This window comes from Schistocerca piceifrons, chromosome 3, assembly GCF_021461385.2.
Source record: "Schistocerca piceifrons isolate TAMUIC-IGC-003096 chromosome 3, iqSchPice1.1, whole genome shotgun sequence".
NCBI classification, from domain to species: Eukaryota; Metazoa; Arthropoda; class Insecta; order Orthoptera; family Acrididae; genus Schistocerca; species Schistocerca piceifrons.
Window position 1 is genome coordinate 22,110,617 of NC_060140.1, and position 24,195 is coordinate 22,134,811.

General features: G+C 38.9%; 1 protein-coding gene across 1 annotated transcript in view; it reads left to right on the top strand.

Annotated features, from left to right (window-relative positions):
• LOC124788041 (pre-mRNA-splicing factor ATP-dependent RNA helicase PRP16) overlaps positions 1-24,195 on the top strand; it is a 190,143-nt gene that overhangs the window by 1,326 nt on the left and 164,622 nt on the right. Inside the window, exons 3-7 of the mRNA XM_047255099.1 lie at positions 6,937-7,124; positions 7,332-7,503; positions 7,900-8,117; positions 15,354-15,568; positions 22,392-22,577. Coding sequence (XP_047111055.1) covers positions 6,937-7,124; positions 7,332-7,503; positions 7,900-8,117; positions 15,354-15,568; positions 22,392-22,577 — 979 coding nt within the window. The remainder of the gene's footprint in view (positions 1-6,936; positions 7,125-7,331; positions 7,504-7,899; positions 8,118-15,353; positions 15,569-22,391; positions 22,578-24,195) is intronic.

Here is a 24,195-nt window from a genome sequence, read left to right on the forward strand (position 1 = left end):
TTATCAAAATACTTAATCCAAAGAATCTTCATAATATACCATAATTTTTGATATGAGGTATTTTGCTCCCTAAATAAAATGTTTACGAAAGGTATGGCAACAGACATAGAAATGAGCAAAATCAGACACAGATGCTAACTTTGGAAGCAGTAAGTATTCTTCCCATCAGCAAAAGAAACCAAAGATTTGAAGCGAGTAGATCTCTTCAGTGAGTATATGGGGAAAATCACCATTATCTTTGGAGATACAGCTGGACAGGATACAGTCCATGAAAAATCTCTATTTGTTCTTTTCTGTGTCTGTTGCTGTTTGCTTAATAGAATATTTCTCTTTATTTAATTCACTTTTTGTTTTTAATATTATTATTGAACTTAATGATTTGCACATTCCTTGAACAAGGAATGTGCACATAGTATCTTGCAGTTATGTGCCTCATGCCAGTTAATTTATAAAAATTATATAGTGTTTCAGTGTAGATGGTTCATGCTAACCATTAACATGAGTATCTTGTAATTAATTAAACTGTTTACAAGTTCCACGTGTTGTAATTGCGACCTCACACTATGATGCGGAAAAAGTATTAGCCTATTATAATGTGCTTTCCCATTGAAAAAAATATGACAGCAAGCTGACCATTGACAGAATTGTGTTAAGCTAATTTTTATTTGTGTGTGTTTTTTTTTTCTAAAAACAGTGATTTATACTTTACTAGTTCAATTACATATTCCTCCCCCCCCCATCCCCACCCCCCTGCTCTCCCTCCCTAAAATAAAACCACACATAGAAAAACCGGGTCAACGGAAGCGTCCGATTCCACCCATCGGCTTTGAGCCGCGACGTAAGGCTGTTGTGGTGTGTGGTGTCACGAAGGTGCGGAATTTAGTTTGTGGGAGTGGCGTGTTTGTAGGTGTTGTTTTGATGTGATCGGTGGTGCTCTCTTGTGGTATGTTTATGTGTTGTGTGTTAAGTGATGTTTTTGGTTTAGTTTGTGTTTGTGGCGTGCTTATAGGTGGCGTATTGTTGCGGTCGGTGGTTCTCTCTAGTGGTGTGTTTATTTTTTGTTTGTCCCCACCCAAAAGCCCCAGTTTCCCCCACTTGTCCCGTTAGTTTCATTATATTTTTGGGGAATATGTGTAGGATGGGTTTTCGATATATTTTTGTGTTTGTTGTCATGTTTATATAATGACGTCATAGTCGCAATATGCTAATTGTTGTGAATGGTCGTTTCCGCCATATTGGTGACATCTTTGGTCAAAGCAGACGGGTGGAATCAGATGTTTCTGTTAACCTGAAAAGGGTTTACAATTCAAATATTTTCTCTGAATTAGGAGGAGTTGTCAAGCAGATATGATTTCAGTTTGTATATGGAGTTCATTGTACTATCTAGTAAATTCTTTAAATCACCGGGTTGGTGGTCAAAGATATTTTCCGACTGAATACCACAGAAAAGCTGGGTAAGGAAGAATGTAAGCCAGATCTCCTTCTGTATTTATGAAAGTTAACTGTTGTTTTTGAACTGTAATTGATTGTTGAGAAGTGAATAAATTTATTGAGGCTTTTGTCAGCATAACCAGTAGTTTAAAAGACCGTCTAGAAGAAGCTGTAGATTAGGCACTGCATATTACCATTATTACTCACTGCTGTGTTACAAACAGCCTTTTTCACCGAAAACCTACTCGTTTGACAGTCTTATTGTTGTGCCTGTTTGTGGCTTACCATCCCTGTTAGATGGTGTAGTAATCTATCCTATTCACAATATAATTTTTAAAATTGGTTGGCTAATACTGGCTTCACCTGTCTGCCAATTGTTCTAATTATCGCATAATGTGCTCCATTCTGAGACAGAATAACATTTAAGCAATGAATATTGTGATTTAGACTGAATAGTTGTGTACCACAGTTCCAAGAGTGTGAGCTTACATTGTGTTTTCAACATTTTTTGAACATTGGGTATTTTGTGTTGAAAGTAATGAAGAATGCGGTACAACCTATCAGCTTGGCCTGACCCAATGGTGCTAGCTGTCAACGTAGTTTGTTATCACTACATAACCACTGTGCTGACTGACATACAATCATAGATATTTTAACTCAAACAGTATCGGGGTGCCACAATAAATGAAAGATTTGATTGGAGAAGAGCTTGCAGTTAACTCCTTCACATATCTTAAAAACTTGGAAACATTGTTGGGAAAATGGTTCTCAGCAGACAAGAAAATACCGTTACAGAATGTGCAATGTGTAGAAAGTAATACATTCTTGTGATTATACATTTGTCGGTTTTCCCAAATTTATAACCAGGCTATAGGCATTCAACCTAATGCAGACTACAGGCTATGAGTACTACATCCTTATGTATGTGTGTAGAATGTTCTCAGATTTTTATATCATTTGACAGAAACAAATATAAATATATGAAGTAGAGTAGGCCTAACTTTCTGATATTTTCGTTTCAAGAATCTGCTTAAGTTGCTGAGCTACAGCATTTACTCCATATATTCTATTGTTTTGTGATATGTACACCTTCCCCACAGTAAGAGAGATTATTCATACCACTGATATATATTTTAGCATATGTATTTTCCATTACAATTGTCAGTCCTGTCTTTCACTCTGTTTCTGCATCACCTTCAGTGTGTAATACCTCTTCAAGCTATTTGTCTGTACTTTTGTATTAGCCTAATTTTATTTTATTCTCATTCTTAATTTAATTTAAATGAAATTATTGTATAGTTATTTTTTCCAAATGTTTAGTTTTGACGTTTTACTGATTTATTCCCATGATATTTATTTACTATTTAACTTTTAACACTTTTTAATTACTTTACTACTCCACTACCGCTAATGACATTTGATCCGTGTTTGTACATCACTCTCAATGTGTAACATCATCTTATTTGACAGCAATAGCCAGTTGAAGTCTGATGATGGCCTTGTAAACCAAACACGGCTTAACAAAATAAATTAATTTTATAGAACATACACAATCTTGTGCTTTTCATTAATTATTATGTAAGATGATGTGTAATCTTTGGTTTGCGTTTCATGTTGTAACAAGTGCATGCCCAAAAACATTTAGTATCTTAATTTACTTAATTCCAGTCTGTCTGAAACTTTTGTTTTGATAGTTTTATTAGAGCCTATTGTGTATATATTTTCCAAAACAGAAAAGCAGTTTGCTGTTAGTACATTTCAGTAAAAGTCTAGAAACATATTACTTCCCCCAAATTATATATTACAAAATTAGAGAAATCTGAGAATATGCACAACATTACCAGCGACATCTCTTCCTATAAACTATCTGTGGGTGGAATATGAAGGGGGAGTGCAGACTTTTATATTGCATCAGATTTTGCACTTTAATCTGCTGTGTGTGTCGTGTACATTTTCAGAGGAGTTCGTAGAAGCTACAGACAATTGAAATTATATAAGTAGCAACTAAGGTAAGAGAGAATGACTTTGAGAACTCATCAGCCAGATTCATTTTAAATTAGGAATAACTGCTGCATCCATATGCAGTCTTGTTGGACAAATTGTGCTAAGATAAAATTGTTTTGCACTTTTGTTTGAATGTAATAACAAATTTAATTTGAGGCAATGAGCAGTTCATTGCGTGAGGCACTGAAAATATATCCTAATTTTCCATTTTGTGTTTTCAGTTGCTGAAAACCTAAGGTCCAAATAGCTTATATTTTATGGCTTTACTTATTACTGTTTGCTCTTTATTTTCAGTGTAAATTTATGCTGAGAAGCAACATCAGTAATTACCTCCTTAGAAATTAAAGTAGTCCACTAGTTTAGTATTTGTGTAGTGTAGAATGGTTTGACGGGAAAGAAGTGTCACTAAGCCCATAAAAATTAATTTATTGACCATAAATTCTTCGAAATAAGATGCTCTTGCATTAATACATTCTTTCTAGATGAGAATTTGATGTGCTGTAAGCATCCTGGAAGGCCTGAGTTTGAATGTCCTTTAGGGTATGCGAATAGTAGCTGTCACGTTGTCAATGTTCTTGAAATGGCATTCTTTCAAGAGTGTCTTGTAGCACAGAAATAAAACAAGGCCAGGACTCAGTGCATTGTCTTGGTGAAGCATTCACGAACCTCCAGTGTGTGGGTTGATGCCCGTGACCTCGTTTTCAGCTTTTTGAACACTTACACTTGTTTTTCATCAGTCTTCTGACTTGTTTGATACAGCCTGCCACGAATTCCTCCCCTGTGCCAACCTCTTCATCTCAGAGTAGCAATTGCAACCTACATCCTCAATTATTTGCTGGATGTATTCCAATCTTTGTCTTCTTTTGCAGTTTTTACCCTGTACAGCTCCCTCTAGTACCATGGAAGCTATTTCCTGGTGTCTTAACAGACGAGCTATCATCTGTCCGTTCTTCTTGTGTTTTCCATAACCCATTCTTTGCCGATTCTTCAGAGAACCTCATTCCTTAAGGAGTGTACCGTATCATATGAAACTGTGCAGTTCCAAAGTCATACATCTGTGATGTATCTGTAATTTAGATTATGGAGGGAGCCGTGCTGGGGTTGTCCATGCAGTTGGCCAGGGTGGAGTTGTAGTTAGCATATCTGTCTAGTCAACAGGAGACCTGGGTTTGAACCCCAGCCTTGGTGTAAATTTTCATTCGTCACTTCAGTCTGCTTGTGTACTTACCTTATCAGTCCACCTTATTTTCAACATTCATTCATAGTACCACATTACAAAAGCTTTGATCCTCTTCTGTTCCATTTTTTCCACAGTCCATGTTTCACTACCGTACCATGCTGTGCTCAAATGTACATTCTAAGAAATTTCTTCCTCAAATCAAGGTCTGTTTGATACTAGTAGACTTCTCTTGGCCAGGAATGCCTTCTTGCCAGTGCTATTCTGGTTTTTTTCTCGCCATTGCTCCATCGATCATGGGTTATATTGCTGCCTATTTTTTTTATAGGTAACAGAATTTAGTAACTTTATCTACTTTGTAACCAGCAATCCTAATATTAAGTTTCTCACTGTTTTCATTTCTGCTGTCTCCCATTACTTTCATCTTTCTTTGATTTATGCTCAATCCATATTCTGTACTCATTAGACTGCTTATTCCATTCAATGGATCATGTAATTCTTCTTCATTCTCACTGAGGATGATAATGCTGTTGTCAAAGGTTATCAGTGATGTCCTTTCACTTTGAATTTTAACCTCGCTCTTGACCCTTTCTTTTATTTCTGTCATTGCTTCTTCACTGTGTATAATCATTGAAAAAGACAGTGAGCGTTCCTTCTCTTTTTTTGTAATTACGTGGTGTGGCCACTCAGGGCTCTGTCTCTTCATCTCAGGATGGCATCTGAAAGCCCATGTCTCATCTCCCATTGTAACATTTTCCAAAAAAGGTAGGCTTGTTTTAAAAAAATTCCAGAAGTTCTTCACAAATTAGCATTCCGTTGGACGTGTGGTCGTCAATCAAATTTTTTAGTACCAGTTTTGCTTTATCTTCAATTGTTCAGTTATAATTTCATGGACAACAGTTTTATGAATATTCAGTGTCTGAGCTACCAGATGAACATTCATTCTACCGACTGTATACACGAGTCACACTGTCTTCAACTTTCGACATTTACGGGCACCTAGAGATATTTTTGTCATTGACGTCATCCCGGCTTCGCAGAAACACCTTGTGCCACTGAAACACATGCTCTTTTGACAGCCATTCACTCCCAAATACCTGCCCAATCGTTGGAAATGTTGTGGCAGTGGGCTTTTCAAGTTTCATGTAGAATTTGATTGTGTACCATTCTTCAAGTGACTGGCGCATCACGGCTGGAAACAGACCATTGACAAGTTTCATGTAGGGACTTGTCCTGACTCACCAGAAGCTCAGATGAAATTGGGATTGGTCGCACTGGGAAGCTGACAATCCTCACCTGTTAGCTTGGGTGGGCAGTTCTGAGCAATAGGGGCATCGCAACAGAACTGGTGATGTAGGTAAAAGTGCAGTTATGATGTCCATGGCTGTTTCTTGCATGCCTACACTGGTAACAGTTCACGTGGTGAACTATGAGAACTGAGTAGGATGAATCATGAATCGCGTGTCGATAGCAGTCATAACGCTCATTCATAATTTCCTACAGTTCTTAAATAAATTTGGCTAATACTCTGTTCTATTAGGTTAGAGTTTTATGTTCTATTAGGTTAGAGTTTAACCACATCTTCCGAATTTCCAGCAAAACTGGAAATAATACGTAAAAGTATGTTATTGCAATGGCAAATGTGTATCTGAGGTTACTCTGCAATTCAGTCTATTATAGCTATCATATTTTTGTGTTTACATTTGTTGGATTTGCCAACACACAAGCTAGTTGTCACATTAAAATTACAGGTCAGTCTGACAGCACATTTAGGTTATTTCCAATTATCAAAGATATACAAAAATCACTAACTACACTTAAAATTTGTAATAACCAGATCAGTAAAAGGTATTGTGCCACTCTCGATATGAAATCAAACATAATTATAATCAATTCATATTTTCTGCTGAAAGAAATCATTAGATTTAGCGATTCTCATTGGCTACTGTATGCTATCACCCAGTTGGCTATGACCAACACCAATGATATGCCAACATCATAAGTGCTATTTAGCCAATGACATTAATTTCCAGACAAATTGTGTAAGTCTTCAGCCACCCCTTCCACCCCTCCTTCCCTCTCTCTCTCCCTCCCTTTCCCCCTTCCACGCCCTTTCCTTCATTGTGGTGTGATTGTCATGTGCAGCTTGTTAGAAGTTTCATGATTGTAATGGTTTCCAATTGTTTTACTGTTGCACTTTCATGGTAAATGTGGTTTCACTTAAATGTTGTGTTTCAGAAACACATTGGAACCACAGTTAACATTTAAAATTTCACATCTCTTTTTTTAGCTATGGTATTAAGACTTACTTTAATATTTTAAAGGCACTATCGCCATGTTCAAGAAGAAACTCCAACATACACAGGAGGAATATCCGATGAAGCTCGCCAGAGATTAGTTGAAAGACTACAGAAAAACAAAGAGAGAGGTGTCCACGCATCTACAAAAGATAAACATAGAGAGAAACGAGCACATGATGACAGGCATAAACATTCTCATCACCATTATAAAGGTAACCAATAGAATACTTATGTGTATCAAATTTTATTTCATATTTCAAAGAGATAAAGTGAAGCACTTGTACAGCTCACATTGCAAGTGAACATAATTGTTTATATTTTTAAAAATTACTTATTACTTAGAAAGTCTGTCTTTTGGTATCTTTTTCTGTTTGCTGAGGTCTTAGTAAGACAATTTCCCCTAAATTACTGTTATGCAGAAAGAGATCGTGATAAAAGAAGTCATCACAATGAAAGGAGGAGCCGTGAACGAGATGTTGATAAAAGATCTGAGCGGGGATCTTCCCGTTCTGCTCACAGCTGGATTGAAACACCTCGTTTTCGAGATGAGCCTCTCACACCAGTCATAAAGATAAAGGATCCCACATCCAAGTAAGAATTATGTCTTATAATATCACATAGGTGGCATTCCATGTTCCCTTGGATATGTGGTATGGAAGGATTATTTAGTAAAAAGTCTCCTACAGATTTGTTTGATGACTTAATTTCATAGACAGTCTACATATTAGTAGGAAGTTAGTAAATTAGTTGGGAAACCTTTCTTGTTCTTCTTGTTTGTTTAGAAAATTACAGAGATACAGGTTATATAATACATTAAGGGAAAACATAGAAAATTGTATTGCAGCTTAAGATTCTAAGAAGACAGTAGATGAGTAATCAGATAGGCTAGTCGTTATTGTACATATGCCTCTTGTTGTCCAGCTGTTTGTGCTTTACATTTAAAACCATTATTTTACATTATAAAAATACTCTGCTGTATGCTTGCAGAACAAGCTGGGATGACGACGATCCAACACCATCAAAGTATTCCAGTTGGGATCTCCCAACACCACAGACAAGAGAACCAGACAGTGACTGGTCAATCAGAAAAGGAACAGAAAAGCGCCTACGGAAAGATGAAACTCCAAGACCTACCCCTGCCCACAGATTCAATAGCTGGGCCCGTGACAGGAAGAGAACTGGTGCTACACCTCTGCCAGGAAAAGGTAATACATTATGCTTTGCTACATAATAGGTCACACATGAAAAACTTCTGCCGAAAATAACTATGTTGACCTCTGGCAGTCAGTTCTCTTAGAGAAGACTAAATTATTGTCATATGTCAATGTAGTCATGCATTGAAGGTAAAGTGAGTGCAGGACACAATAATTTAGTAAACTGGCCACATAATACCTCTTTTCTATTAGAATTTAATGACACTTTAGAAATACTGCCATAAATAGCCTTGCAGTTGAGAGGCAAATCATATTGTAGTGTCGGCAGACTTGCCAACACTACGCACACTAATTGAAAGAGGCGGCTAAGATGCACGCGCTAACTCACGAAGGATGGAATGATGACTGAAACAGGATACGTTATGAATGCTATAAAGAAAAGTACGTAGCTTCTCGAATACTTAACTTTAATCCATCATTTGTATATCGCTCTTGGCGATACAAGTTAGGCTCTTTAGATACATGCAATATAATGCTAATGGCGCCTTGCTAGGTCGTAGCCATTGACTTAGCTGAAGGCTATTCTAACTATCTACTCTGCAAATGAGCGAGGCTTCGTCAGTGTGCATCGCTAGCTACGTCGTCCGTACAACTGGGGCGAGTGCTAGTACGTCTCTCGAGACCTGCCGTGTGGTGGCGCTCGGTCTGCGATCACTGAAAGTGGCGACACGCGGGTCCGACATGTACTAATGGACCGCGGCCGATTTAAAGCTACCACCTAGCAAGTGTGGTGTCTGGCGGTGACACCACACATATGTGGCCTTGTTTATTGGTAGTGTTTGACCTTCATTGATATAGTCATGTTCTTTACAGGGTCCTTTTATGTGATCACACTTATGACAGATTTATTCATTGCTCAGACTAGAGTGATTATTCTATGTTGTTGTTGTTGTTGTTGTGGTCATGGTCATGGTCATCAGTCCTGAGACTGGTTTGATGCAGCTCTCCATGCTACTCTATCCTGTACAAGCTTCTTCATCTCCCAGTACTTACTGCAACCTACATCCTTCTGAATCTGCTTAGTGTATTCATCTCTTGGTCTCCCTCTACGATTTTTACCCTCCACGCTGCCCTCCAATGCTAAATTTGTGATCCCTTTGTGATTCTAGTTGAAGATAATTATTTATCAATTGTTCAAATAGTGTGTGGAAACAACACCAAGTAAACCATTATCAGTAAAAACATGGTATATTTCACTGCAGACCACAAGTTGCCTTAGACCTGGAAAGGACTGCATTTCCTATTTCTGTTCTGACTTCCAGTTTCATTGTAAGTACACACACATACCATTTCCTTCCATTGCCAGGGCCACAAAAATGTGTTAACATTGTTAAGCTCACTCACTAATAAGATAAACGTGGGTGCCATAAAAATATTTATACTCTGTAATTGGCTGAGGTCGTTATGAAATGTGCTTTTGTATAGTTCTCTGTGATCAGATTTTTCTCTAAAATACACTGTTACTTATTCCATTAATGGATGAAGGACTGTGAGTTAGTATTCAGTATGTCCAAATCTTCAGATGCACTCCAAATTTATTAAGATACCTCCAGGTGTTGGCTTCACCAAAGTCTGAAAATAAATATTAAGGGATTGAATGTATTAAAAACTTACTGCTGACGAAACAAACAAGTGTAGAAAGAGAGGGACATGGACAGCAGTGGACATTCAACTTGACTATCAATAACAGTACACGGCTAACAAGGGAACCTCCCCATTGCACCCCCCTCAGATTTAGTTATAAGTTGGCACAGTGGATAGACCTTGATAAACTGAACACAGATCAATTGAGAAAACAGGAAGAAGTTGTGTGGAACTGTGAAAAAATAAGCAAAATATACAAACTGAGTAGTCCATGGGCCACATAGGCAACATATTGGACAATCTGAGCACAGGAGCGGAGTGGTCCCGTGGTAGCGTGAGCTGCTGCGGAACGAGAGGTCCTTGGTTCAAGTCTTCCCTCGAGTGAATATTTTACTTTCTTTATTTTTGGATAGTTATTATCTGTCCGTTCGTTCATTGACATCTCTGTTCACTGTAATAAGTTTAGTGTCTGTGTTTTGCGACCGTATCGCAAAACCGTGCGATTAGTAGACGAAAGGACGTGCCTCTCCAATGGGAACCGAAAACATTTGATCGCAAGGTCATACGTCAACCGATTCCTCCACAGGAAAACACATCTAATATACGACACTGGTGAAGGCATGTACGTCACATGACGGGAATATGTTGTCGACCCACCTAACTTGTACACTTGGCGAATGGGTAAAAAGATTCTTCTACCTTGCCAGATTTAGGTTTTCTTGTGGATGTGATCACTCCCAAAAAAGTGATGAAAACATAAGAGTTCGTCACATAAACTGAAAATAAAAAATTAAACTTTTCACTCGATGGAAGATTTGAACCAAGGACCTTTCGTTCCGCAGCTGCTCACCTTACCACAAGACCACGGCGTTCCTGCGATCCCTATATCCTTGATATTGCCTATGTTCCCATGAACTACGCAGTTTGTATATTTTGCTTATTTTTTCACAGTTCCACACAACTTCTTCCTGTTTTCTCAATTGATCTGTGTTCAGTTTTTCAAGGCCTATCCACTGTGCCAACTTATAACTAAATCTGAGGGGGGTGTGATGGGGAGGTTCCCTTGTAAGTAATTACACTTTATTCATTGCACTAACAGTGCCTTCATCTCAGCCCATTTTACACAGAATATCAAGATGGTGACAGTTTCAGTCATGTCCTTCATAAAACTTATCTTTGCAGATAATTTGGTTAACCAACTTTATTTTATTTTTATTTAAGTATTCATTTATGCATCATTTCATTGTGATCGAAGCAGACACTCTAACGATATTCCTAGGCCTTCTCCATAATAAATCTGTATCTGTTAACGCATATGAATGTTCATGTTGTAGATAAATGCCTCCTGCTTGATATTGCCATGAATTTGTGTGGCAAAGCAGTAAGAAATTCCTTATTGATGATTATTGTGATATTTTGCAGCATTGTCACAGGTGACTAAAAGCCCTAATTCTTATTATGCTGTTCCATCTAGATTATATGACATCCTTAAATTCCTCAAAGAAGGGGTCCCTCTTCATCCAGTTGTGAGTTACATAGGTGCTCCAGCATATTGTGTAGCAAAACACCTTGCTACTCTGTTGAACCCTGTAGGTCAGTGTGAGTCCCACATTTAGAACTCAGTAGATTTATTTAGATTAGAGGGAACGTGTTTTAATGACTCTGATATTCTAGTAAGTTTTGATGTGGTCTCACTCTCCACGCATGTCCCTCTGTCTGATTTGTTATGGTTGATTGAGATTAGGTTTGTTGCTGAATTAACAAACCTATTCCACTGTGTGTTGACTCCCACTTGCTTTTTATTTAATGACAAGTACTACAAGCAGACACATGCAGTTGCAATGGGGAGTTCGTTGTTAGCGCTTATTGCCAATTGGTTTATGGAAGATGTCAAGGAACATGCCTTGGAATCTCTCTCTCTCTCTCTCTCTCTCTCTCTCTCTCTCTCTCTCTCGCTGTGTGTGTGTGTGTGTGTGTGTGTTTGTTTTTCAGACACGTAGATAAGTGAGAATTTGAAAGACTTTTTAGAATACCTGAATTCAATCCTCCAGAATATTTGTTTCATGATGGAGGTGGAAAAATATGGCTGTCTTCCCTTCCTCGATTTTTTGGGATGTGCCGTTTATAGGAAGCCTATTCACACTGACCCCCTCCCCACCCCCATGGACCTTGCCATTGGTGTGGAGGCTTGCGTGCCTCAGCAATGCAGATAGCCATACCATAGGTGCAACCACAACGGAGGGGTATCTGTTAAGAGGCCAGACAGTTCCTGAAGTGGGTCAGCAGCCTTTTCAGTAGTTTCAGGGGCCACAGTCTGGAACTGATCTTGTAATAAACATCAGCCAAAACGGCCTTGCTGTGCTGGTACATCGGCTGAAAGCAAGGGGAAATTATAGCCATAATTTGTCCCAAGGACATGCAGCTGTACTGTATGGTTGAATGATGATGGCTTCCTCTAGGGTAAAATATTCCGGAGGTAAAATAGTTCCCCATTTGGATATCTGGGTGGGGACTGCTCAGGTGGATGTCATTATCAGCAGAAACAAAACTGGCGTTCTACGGATTGGGGCATGGAATGTCAGATCACTTAATCTGGCAGTAAAGTTACAAAATTTAGAGAGGGAAATGTATAGATACAGTGGGAATTAGCGAAGTTCAGTGGCAGGAGGAACAAGACTTCTGGTCTGGTGAATACAGGGTTATAAATACAAATTCAAATAACGTTAATACAGGAGTAGGTTTAATAATGAACAAAATATAAGAACAAGGATAAGCATAGTGAATGCACCATTGTAGCCAAGATAGACATGAAGCCCATGCCTACCACAGTAGTACAAGTTTAAATGCCAACTAGCTCCGCAGATGATGAGAGATTGAAGAAATGTATGATGCAATAAAAGAAATTATTCAGGTAGTTAAGGGAGACGAAAATTTAATAATCATGGGGGACTGGAATTCGATAGTAGGAAGGGGAGAGGAGGAAAAGTAGTAGGTGGATATGGATTCGGGTTAAGGAATGGAAGAGGAAGCTGCCTGGTAGAATCATAGCTAACACTTGGTTTAAGAATCATGAAAGAAGGTTGTATATGTGGAAGCAGCCTGGAGACACCAGGTTTCAGATAGATTATATGATGGTAAGACAGAGATTTAGGAACCAGGTTATTAATTGTAATATATTTCCAAGGACAGATGCACAATTTATTGTTTATGAACTATAGACAAAAACTGAAGAAACTGCACAAAGGTAGGAATTTAAGGAGATGGCACCTGGGTAAACTGAAAGAACCAGAGGCTACAGAGAGTTTCAGAGAGAACGTTAGGGAACGATTGACAAGAACTGGGAAAATAGGGCAGTAGAGGAAGAATAGGTAGCTTTGTGAGATGAAATTGTGAAGACAACAGAGGATCGTGCTGGTAACAAGATGAAGGCTGTAGAAATCCATCAGTATCAGAAGGGATATTAAATGTAATTGATGAAAGGAGAAAATATAAGAATGCAGCAAATGAAGCAGGCGAAAAGGGATAGAAATGTCTCAAAAAATGAGATCGACAAGAAGTGCAACATGGCTTAGCAGGGATGGTTAGAGGACAAATGTAAGGATTTAGAGGAATGTATCACTAGGGGTAAGATAGGTACTGTCTACAGGAAAATTTAAAGAGACCTTTGGAGAAAAGAGAACCATATCAAAAGAATATCAAGAGCTCAGAGGGAAAACCAGTCCTAAGCAAAGAAGGTCCAGCTCCACATGAAGTGGTTGTGCATACTTTGGTTCACAGGGCCCACCTCATCTTGAACCCTGAGAGTTTGTCAACTGAGTTCACCCATCTTGAAGTCACTTTTCTTCAGAATGGTTATAGCGAAAGACAGATTAGATATGATTTGCACTATTGACCAACTGTGCACCAAGTGAGTGATGATAATACTGAGGTGGCACCAAAGTCTATGACGTTTTGCTTTACACAGGGAGCATTTTGAACAGGAGTGGTCCATTTTGTGAACATATGATGTGAAGTGTATTTTTTTACCAACATCTAAGATCGGGGTACTTTTGAGTTCCATAAAGAATGATCTACTTTACTTAAGATGTCTACTGTTTTCCTTGCAGTTTTGTCATGTCATGTATCAGTCAGACTGTCAGGACTTTGGAGGACCAATGTGCTGAGCATAAGTGACACTCATACTACAACAGCCGAGTGAATCTGCGATTGCAGAACATTGCCCTGGCACCAGTCATCCTATGGAATATAACAACAATCATACAATGGAAAATCCAGGATGTAATGTAACAATATTAGAGAAGGAAAGTTGCTACTCACCATATGGCGGAGATGCTAAGTTGCGATAGGCACAAGAAGAAGATTCACACAGTTATAGCTTTCAGCCATTAAGGCCTTTGTCAGCAATAGAAACACACACACACACACACACACACACACACACACACACACACACACACATGCAAACGCAACTTGCACACACGTCTGCAGTCTCAGACAACTGAAACCACCTGGTTTCAGTTGTCTGAGACTCCAGATGTGTAAGTGTTTCTGTTGCTGACAAAGGCCTTACTGGCCAAAAGCTATAACTGTGTGAATCTTCTTGTTGTGCCTGTCACAACTTAGATTCTCTGCCATATGGTGAGTAGCAACTTTCTTTCTCTAATATTGGAATATAACAACAAATAGATTCTGGCATGCACTTCCAGCTATTGGGGTAGCGTTATTAAGGAAGCTGTTGAAATTAAACTAGCAAGAAACCTCACAAGTAGAAAAAGTGGTTTTTGTTTAAATTCTGCATGGAATTCTGATCTTTTCCTTGTCGAAAAACAGAGTGACAGAGTTTACGCTACTCCACCCACTGATTATCAATTTCACTATCAACAACTTCTGACACTGGTCATCTTTGGTTTGTGATGGTGCTAGTGTGTGTGTGTGTGTGTGTGTGTGTGTGTGTGTGTGTGTGTGTGTGTGTTATCTGCCCATAGTTTCTCTGACAACCGAGGTTTTAAATTCCCTTGCAGAGCAATTACTTGCTGCGGTTATATCTTGAAAATGGCAGGGTGTGGTCCTGTCGAAATATTGGCAGTTGTTGATGACGTCACCCGGCTGCATTCCGTTAGGTTATTTGATCATTAAATGAAGCAGCATACTTCAAACTTAAGCAGCATTTTGGCATACTGTTAATTCTAATGAGTGACTGTTGGTTCTCCTTCCACACAATTTCATTAGATGCATTCATCGACATTGTAAGCAGGGAATCAGTGGACATGACTCAACTGTGATATATTCATGCCAAGGAGAGAATGTATTTGGTTGTTTTGTCACCAGATAGAGGGGCATTTAAAGTAGAAAACAACATGTACTGTGCTATTTGAGTTGAGTATCAATAGTGCCGAGGTTATAAGAATCCTATCTGCAAAGGACTATCGGAAGAATAATTTAAAGAGAAATTTAATGTTTGTATCAGAAAGATTCATTCTTGTTTATTGTCTGTACAAATGTTGCACTCTTCAACTTGGCTATGGGAAATCTCTAGTTGGTAGTGTGATACTCATATCCATCCCATTAGCAAAATAAGGGGATTATAATATGTTAGTAACATACTTAACTACTTTTTCTAAATCTGTCTTCCTTTTTTAATAGAAAATGATGTACAGTGGTCCTCGGCAGAGGAACGAGAATTGTGGGAAGAAGAACAGAAAAGATTGGATAGAGAGTGGTACTCATTGGATGATGGCTATGATGAAGAACACAATCCTTTCTCAAATCTCAGTGAAGATTACACCAAAAAGAAAGAGGAGCAACTTGAACAAAGAAAAAAAAAGCGGTTGTCTGCTCAACAACGGCAGATTAATAAGGTATTTTATGTGTGGCTATTGTCAGTCTATATTGTCTGTACTTGCATATCGTATCTATTTCTTTATTGTTTTTTCCTTCAGGCTGTTCATTCAAGTCATTAATTTGTCCTGCTTAAAAATATTTTGTCCTGCTAGTGTCCTTATCATGCTATTAAACTCTAGCTTGTCATGTGATGACGCAGCACTGTGGAGGATTTTGTCTGTACTACAATGATTACAATTACCACATTAGTAAGGAGCCATACCTGCTGGAGAAAATTAACATATGGTCCATCTGTTTCATTTGTTGTCTTCTTTATGTGTTTGGGGCGGTGCTTGCTATTCCATAAACCACGCAAAACCCAGGATGATGTTATATGCTGAACTTACTATGAACCATATAACCTGTGCAGTCTGGGTTCAAATTTGATGACCGAGATCCTGAAGCTGAGGGAGTGATTATTGGTACCAGTTCCCTCATTATTGTATTATGTGGAGGCATTTCAACAACTAGAATTGGACACAAAAATGGAAGGATGTACGTTTTCAAGAACATGGGATGTTATCAGGGCGTATACGACCTGGGACAGCCGGGAGAAACCGGGAAAAACCCGGGAATTTTTTATAATTCTGGGAATGTTTCGTTGTTTTAGTTTTCATTTAAATTTTTGTGATTTTGACTCTTAAGAACCAATGCTCCAACAAAAGAATATTACTGTGTCCCGCATCTGCAGGATAATACTGCAGCAACAAAACATTAACAAGAGGAAGAAAAAACTAAAAAAAAACTTAAGTTGCAAAGGAAATAGGCCAAATACAACAACAAAACATAGTGCTCATACAAGCGGCTGCCGACAGCAAAGTGTGTCAAAGGTTTTAGAAAGACTACGCAATGATTCATAACGACAAATTGCCCCCGATGAGCGTGACGTGACAGCTGTCGACATTAGATTCGTTTGAGCAGCTGCGGGCAGGCTCTTTTGCATGCACAGTTGAGTCACGTATGGGTAGTACCTTCTCCTGCATCTGGCTACGGATGTGTGGCTGGGCGCCACTATCCAGTATTGCCCCGGTTCAGAAATATCGTAGATCCTGGGCTGATGCACAGAGCAGTCTGTGTTGTGGTGGGGAGGTAGGTAGTCTCCACATGACCTGTGTTTACGTTTAATGATTTTGCTGTTTCCTCTTCATTTATTACACTCACATCAAATGAAAACAAAGTGGATTTCTGTGGCCGGGAGCTTGAAATGAATTAAAATATGTTCACATAATTACGGAAGGTTAAAATATGTTATTATTTTCAGGTTTTATTTCCACCTTTCTGACAGTCAAGCTTTAATCACCTTGCAGAACAATGAAGTTATTTTTGTCGTTTTGCTAATCTTTTGCGCTGAGGCAGTCAATTTATTTGAAACAAAGTGTTTAATTTCACACTGTTGGCTAGTTTCAACTGTTCGCTGCATTTCAAGTGCCCGTTTTCCATCTTCTAGCTTGCATGGCATTATGCCATAATAAAGAACCAAACATGAGATAATATAGTACTGGTACTCAAGAAAATTTACATCCGAATCTGGACATACAGATGTGCACTTTAAGCCTGATTATGCATTTTAGTGTGGTTCAGGAAATTCCGATGAAGTTGAAATGTCCTCTGATGTCTTGTTTCTTTTGTGACATCAAAGATCTTTCCAAAACGTTTTTCTTTCATCCACCCTGAGTTTCGTTTTCTAACGTGCCGGGTAATTCTACGTTGACGTATAAAACCATAAACATTCAAAAGACTGATATGTTTTACAGTGCCGAGGAAAAGTATACTCTCACATAACACGGGGGAAAAAGTGTATTTTCAACCGAGAAATCCGGGATTTTTTTTTTTTCCTTGTCCATGTATACACCCCTGGTTATCTTCACATCGTATGTCACAAGAGTAATGGATAACAACCAGAAAATAATCCTTAACCTTGAAGGAAGATACTTCTTGAAAAATTTAATCTTCATGCCATACTGGGACTCAAACCCAACCCTTTTGACTTACAGGCAGTGCTCTTACCGACTGAAGCACCTAAACACATCTGACGGTCTCATTGCAAGCTGAAGTTCACTGGTGCCTCTCTCCAATACTTTCACAAAAGTTCTGCATATGTTACTTCACCAACACATCTGGAAGAAAGGATTCACCTCAGAATTGCCAAATGAAACTTCATACTATTGCTTGTGTTCACTAATGAAACTTCATAGAAGGTAAAGGTAGTGTGGGGACGCAAACCTAGGTGTTTGCCTTTTCTATGCAACACTGAGCCATAAAAATACGTTTCACTGTGTAATATAAAGTGTCAGTCTAGTAATGTCTCTCCTACTACTTCCGATTCAGTCCAAATACTGTTGCATGCATTGCTGTGTCAGTACGTTTTAAAGAATGAAACAAATGCTGGATATTGGTTTAGCCAAAAGGTCAGTACCATTCTCCTACAAGAACAATGTGATGCAAGTCCATGACCGTGCTGTTGCCCAAACAAGAGATTGAGTACAGGCTCTTCTCACTGTGGTATTACGAGTGGGAGGCTGGTGCATCCATTGCACTACCAGCCTTTTACCCATGGAAAAAAGGAAAACATTGTAACAGACTAGTGTAGTTTCACAGCAATACTTGCTGCCATGTGGAACAGTAAACAGAATGCACGCTCAAACAAATTAAATTCCCTTTTGTAATCTACAAAAGAGCATGAATTGTTGTGGAGAACTGATGTATCAGATGTTTCAAAAGGTGAACAGTTCAACGAAATATGTGCAGTTTCTCAGCAACACTCACTGCCAAGTGGAACACAAGATGTCCAAGCTTCAGACACCTTCTCTAGGAACTGGCCACTTTAAAAGTATATAAACCATGTGATCCAAAGTATCCGGACACCCCCCCCCCCCCCCCAAAACATACGATTTTCATATTAGGTGCATTGTGCTGCCACCTACTGCCATGTACTCCATATCAGCGACCTCAGTAGTCATTAGACATTGTGAGAGAGCAGAATAGGGCGCTCTGTGGAACTCAAGAACTTCAAACGTGGTCAGGTGATTGGGTGTCACTTGTGTCGTATGTCTGTATGCGAGATTTCCACATTCCTAAACATCCCTAGGGCTACTGTTTCTGATGTGATAGTGAAGTGGAAACATGAAGGGACATGTACAGCACAAAAGCGTACAGGCCGACATCGTCTGTTGACCGACAGTTGAAAAGGGTCTTAATGTGTAATACACAGACATCTGTCCAGACCATCACCCAGGAATTCCAAACTGCATCAGGATCCACTGCAAATTCTATGACAGTTAGGCGGGAGGTGAGAAAACTTGGATTTCATGGTCAAACGGCTGCTCATAAGCTACACACCACACCGGTAAATGCCAAACAATGCCTCGTTTGGTGAAAAAACAATGCCTCGTTTGGTGTAAGGAGCCTAATCGTTGGAGATTGAACAGTGAAAAAACATTGTGTGGAGTGACGAATCAAGGTACACAATGTGGCGATCCGATGGCAGGGTGTGGGTATGGCGAAAGCCCAGTGAACATCATCTGCCAGCGTGTGTAGAGCCACTAGTGAAATTTGGAGGTGGTGTTGTTGTGGTGTGGTCGTGTTTTTCATGGAGGGGGCTTGCACCCCTTGTTGTTTAGCATGGCACTATCACAGCACAGGCCCACATTGATGTTTGAAGCACCCTCTTGCTTCCCACTGTTGAAGAGCACTTTGGGGATGGCGATTGCATCTTTCAACATGATTGAGCACCTGTTCATAATGCACAGCCTGTGGCGGAGTGGTTACATGACAATAACATCCCTGTAATGGACTGGTCTGCACAGAGCCCTGACCTTAATCCTATAGAACACCTTTGGAATGTTTTGGTACGCCAACATCTTGCCAGGCCTCGCCTATCAACATCAATATCTCTGCTCAGTGCAGCACTCCTTGAAGATTGGGCTGCAATTCCCCGAGAAACCTTCCAGCACCTGATTGAATGTAAGCCTGCGAGAGTGGAAGCTGTCATCAAGGCTAAGGGTGGCCAACACCGTATTGAGTTCCAGCATTACCAATGGAAGGCGCCACAAACTTGGAAGCCATTTTCAGCCAGGTGTCCGGATACTTTTGATTACATTGTGTATCTTGAAACACATTTGTCCAGTGTTAATGGAATTTTAGTAGGTTTTAGGCACATATATTAGTAGTGTAAATCTCAAGTTACAGAATTTTGCAATCACAGATAAAAAAAATTCTTATCATTTTTCAAAATTAATATTTTATCAGTCCATAATAAACTTATAACAGAAAGCTAGGATCAGTTCTGAAGCTCTCTTTCGTGCTTATCATCAGCTGCAACCACTGTGACCATACAGTGTGTTACTGATTTTAAGAATAGTGTTATTGAAGAGTGGTTCTGCACGCAGCTGGAACTTGGGATCAGTCTACAGTGGCAGTATCCTGCTGTGGTCCTCATCTGAATCAGTCACGTGCCAGCCAGGCGAACAATATGTTTGCCACTGTTAGCTAGTCAGGCAGGCAGAAAGGTGGGACGATCAATGCAGTAGCCATGAGAGGGTCAATGCGAGTAGCTGTAGTAAATATTAATGTTTATACAATATGAATGACCCTTTCCTTCGTATAAGGAGCAGAATTACTTTAAATTTCATAAAATTTTGCAAAGAATGTAATCTATATCTTGTTAATAGAAGTATATTTTTAAGTATTGTGTATGTTGATGGGTCGAAAATGTAATAATACCCTTGATTGATCAGATGATTTACCTGATCATAACTTCAAACATTAATTCCAGAAAAATTTACATTTCGTTGTGAAAAATTTTTGTGGTCTGAAAGGCATGCTAAAGATGAATGGGGGTGAATAAAGACATTTCTCATGGGCTCCAATTGCTTTTGGATCCTCCATGTGGTTTGCCAAATGTACCCGGCAGACAGAATGTTGTAGAGAATGTAAATACTTGTCTTTGGTGCTATGAAAGATGCTGCTGTGTACCTACCAGGGATCATCGTTACTGAAGGAAATAATCTGATTGAGCTAGCAGACAATAAAACTTACAAGGTTTGCAGAATTTCTCAAAGTATTATTACTCCTTTGACTGTAATGTCACTGTTGTGGTTGAAAGTTCATGAGTTAACCAGAGAAAGAGTGATTATCAATGAATTTGCAGTCAGTCTCCTCCTCCTTCACTTCCCACCACTTTAAAACAACTTTTCTCTTTGACGGTGTCATTCCTCTGCCCAGGCACTGAGAAGAAATGGAGCACTTTGATCCATTTCTTGCAAGCCATTGACCTTCGAGGAATGAAAAGAGTGCATTTTATTGACAAGATGGCAGCTGTAAATTACACTCCCATTTTGGCAGACAGTGGGAGAGGCATATGGTACACACTGAATATATGTAGTTTAGGTGTTCTATGTTGTTGTTGGGGCATCAGTTTTTAGTGCAGTGATCAGTCAACAGCATACATCTGGCATAGTATTTTAGTTGCCAAACTTAGAAACTTATAAAGCAGTATGCTCTGAGAGTGAAATGAGATTTTTTCTGGTTTTTAAGAAATATTCTTGTAAAGTGTGAATTCTTATGACAAGAATGTAATATGTGCAATGTGAGTGACTGTTATGATGATTCGTCCTGTTTCTAATGTTTGTCGTATAGTTTACGGACAAGATTATTTTCATTGTCTTGAACTATAATCTCCCTCACTCCCTCCCCCATCTTCTCCATCTTTCCCCTCTTCCTCCTCTTCCATCTCTCCCCCCTCCCTTTCTCTCCCCCCCCCCCCCTGTCCCCCCTGTGTGTGTGTGTGTGTGTGTGTGTGTTTTTTGTGCCACAGAAGATTCCATCATTTCATTGTATATTTTATGGTATATTTAAAATATTTACTCATTTTAATCACATTTATCTCTAGGTATCATTTTCTACAGACACTTGAGACCTTGTGGTTATTACTCAAATATATGGTTATTATTGCCATCAAATTTTCTGTTCATTCCAGCACATAAGAAGTTACAGAACCTATATTTTCTTTGATTCTAATTCTGATTGAGAAAATTCATATAATTGTTATTCACCATTATTTGCACTGTAGACTTGATTTGATTTGTACACTGTTAAAAGAGATGTAATAATAATCTTAACCTTTTAATTTTCCCATTGACAGCATATTTCCCAATTTTGTGCACCATTATATTCAAGCAAGGGGTGCAGTTATTAAAACACTATACTAACATTTTGGAGTACCAGAATTCAAATCCCTGTCTGACCATGCAGATGTAGACTAGGGGTGGTTTACGTAAATCACTTTAGTAGAATGCTAGCTGGCTTCTTCTGATAAAAGATATGACCAGTTTCCTTCCTCATAGTTCTTCTGTCTTAGACCCTGCTCTATCAGCCTCGTCATTGGTGAGATGTTAAACACTATTTTTTCCCCCAATCATTTTCTTCCGTCACTAAATATTATTTTTTATTTTATTTGTGTGCACCTTAACAGTCCTCTTATTTATTTTCTTTTGTTTCTTTTATCCATAGTATTTTTTCCCAAGAGGTTTCCTGTAGCCTCCCATGCCCAATAGGGAATAATATTTTAACAGAAAGTAATTGAAAAGTTAAAAAGTAACACTTCATTATTTGAAAAAAAAAAAAAAAAAAAAAAAAAAAAAAAAAAAAAAAAAAAACATATTGTGGTACTTTATTCAATGTTGTAGTTTTCATTTGCTTGTACCTCAAACTACTTTTTCTGGAATTTTCTGTCAATTCCTTGTGAATTTATGTGGTCCTTCGTAGATCTGTATTTTCAGCTACTGTTTCTTACGTTTACAGGACAATGAACTCTGGGAAAGAAATCGAATGCTAACAAGTGGTGTTGTACAGTCTGTTGACGTGGACGAAGATTTTGATGAAGAAAACATAGACCGAGTTCATTTACTGGTGCACAACATTGTACCTCCATTCCTTGATGGCCGTATTGTTTTTACAAAACAACCAGAGCCAGTAGTTCCAGTGAAGGTAAGTAAATAGAACACAGTACTGTAATAACCGGTGTGTATGGGTGTTGAATAAAGCAGGTAACTTTTTTTTTAGTGTCATTTATTAATAGTAAATTGAATGATATTTAAAAAATGACTTCGGCTACTCCCTATTATTATGAAAAATTAAAGTATTATGTGGAAGATAATAGTGTCAAGGATAACAGCCCAGAAAACCAAGCAGTATACATACATACATACATATGTAAATTTCTTGTAAAAATCTGACATGATTTCCAAATTTATTCAGACACCATTAATTTTGGAGCCAGATTTTTTGAAATTATTAAACTATTACAGATCGTGCATGAAGTGCAGATATAAGTTTCCTTTAATTAAACTATGAAACGTTTGTGATTGTTCCCTGCCCTATCAAATATCTTGTCAACAAATATTTTTGTCTATTTAAAGGTTGGCATGACTTGTCATGGTTCTTTCCTGTCACAATATAAATTGACAATTCATCAGTCCAACTGTTTTGTCCTGGACTGGTTGATCCCTCCACAAATACAATAAGAAGTCAAAACGTTGCGACCAACTGATTAATAGCATGTTGGTCTAATATTGGAATGCAGTACGGGAACAGTCCTGTGTGGCTAGGCTTCAACAAGTCCTTGGCAGGTTTTCAGAGGTATGTGGCACTAGATGTCTATTCACAGGTCACACACTTTCCATAAATTAGAGGCCAGTGGTCTGTGGGTGCAGAGCTGGCACTAGGTAGCACCCCATATGTGTTCAATCAGGCAGATTGAGAGGCTAGGCCAATAACATGAGCACACTGTGGACGATCCTCAAACCACAATAGCCCAATTATTGCTTTTTGACAGAGACATGAAGGTATGCAGGTGGTCTGTAGTAGTGTTCCCGTAGCCTGCATGCGTCATTGTCCATTTTATTACTACCGCAGGTCACACAAAGCCCAGGTAAATGTCCCTTGTAGCATAATATTACACCAACCAGACTCCATCTGTGGCAAACTGCATATCTTAGGGAGCCATTCGCCTGTGTATCAGGACACAATCATCGACCTGACGTGACGAGAAATGTGATTTATTGGATCCAGTGATGTGTTTCCATTGATCAGAGTCTGAGCTCAGGTATGAGCTCCATTGCATTTGTAACTCGTTGGATCAACATGGTAACACCTACTGCTGCAGAGTCCCATGTTCAAAAGCGTGTGCCGAATGGTGTTCTCCAAAACAGTTGTGGCTGCACCAGTATTGTACTATGTCATCGGATTTACCACAGATTGCCACCTATTGTACTTAACAGATTGGGCAAGCTACTAACACCTGTGATCTGTGCTTGATGTCCTTTAACCACTTTCCATACATTCTCATGACAGTAGCACACAAACAACCACTCAGCTTCACTGTTTCTGAGATGCTTATTCCCAGATGCCAGGCCAAAACAATGTGCCCTGTGTCAAAATCACTTACGTTAGTGGATTTCCCCATTTGCAGCTGTATCATCACTAGAATGATTCTCCATTTGTCTCTGCTCTGCTTACATATTTTCCTTTCCACGTTACGTGCCATCCAGTCTCGTGACAAGCAGCAGTCATAATGTTTCAGCACAACAGTATATCTTTCGTAGTA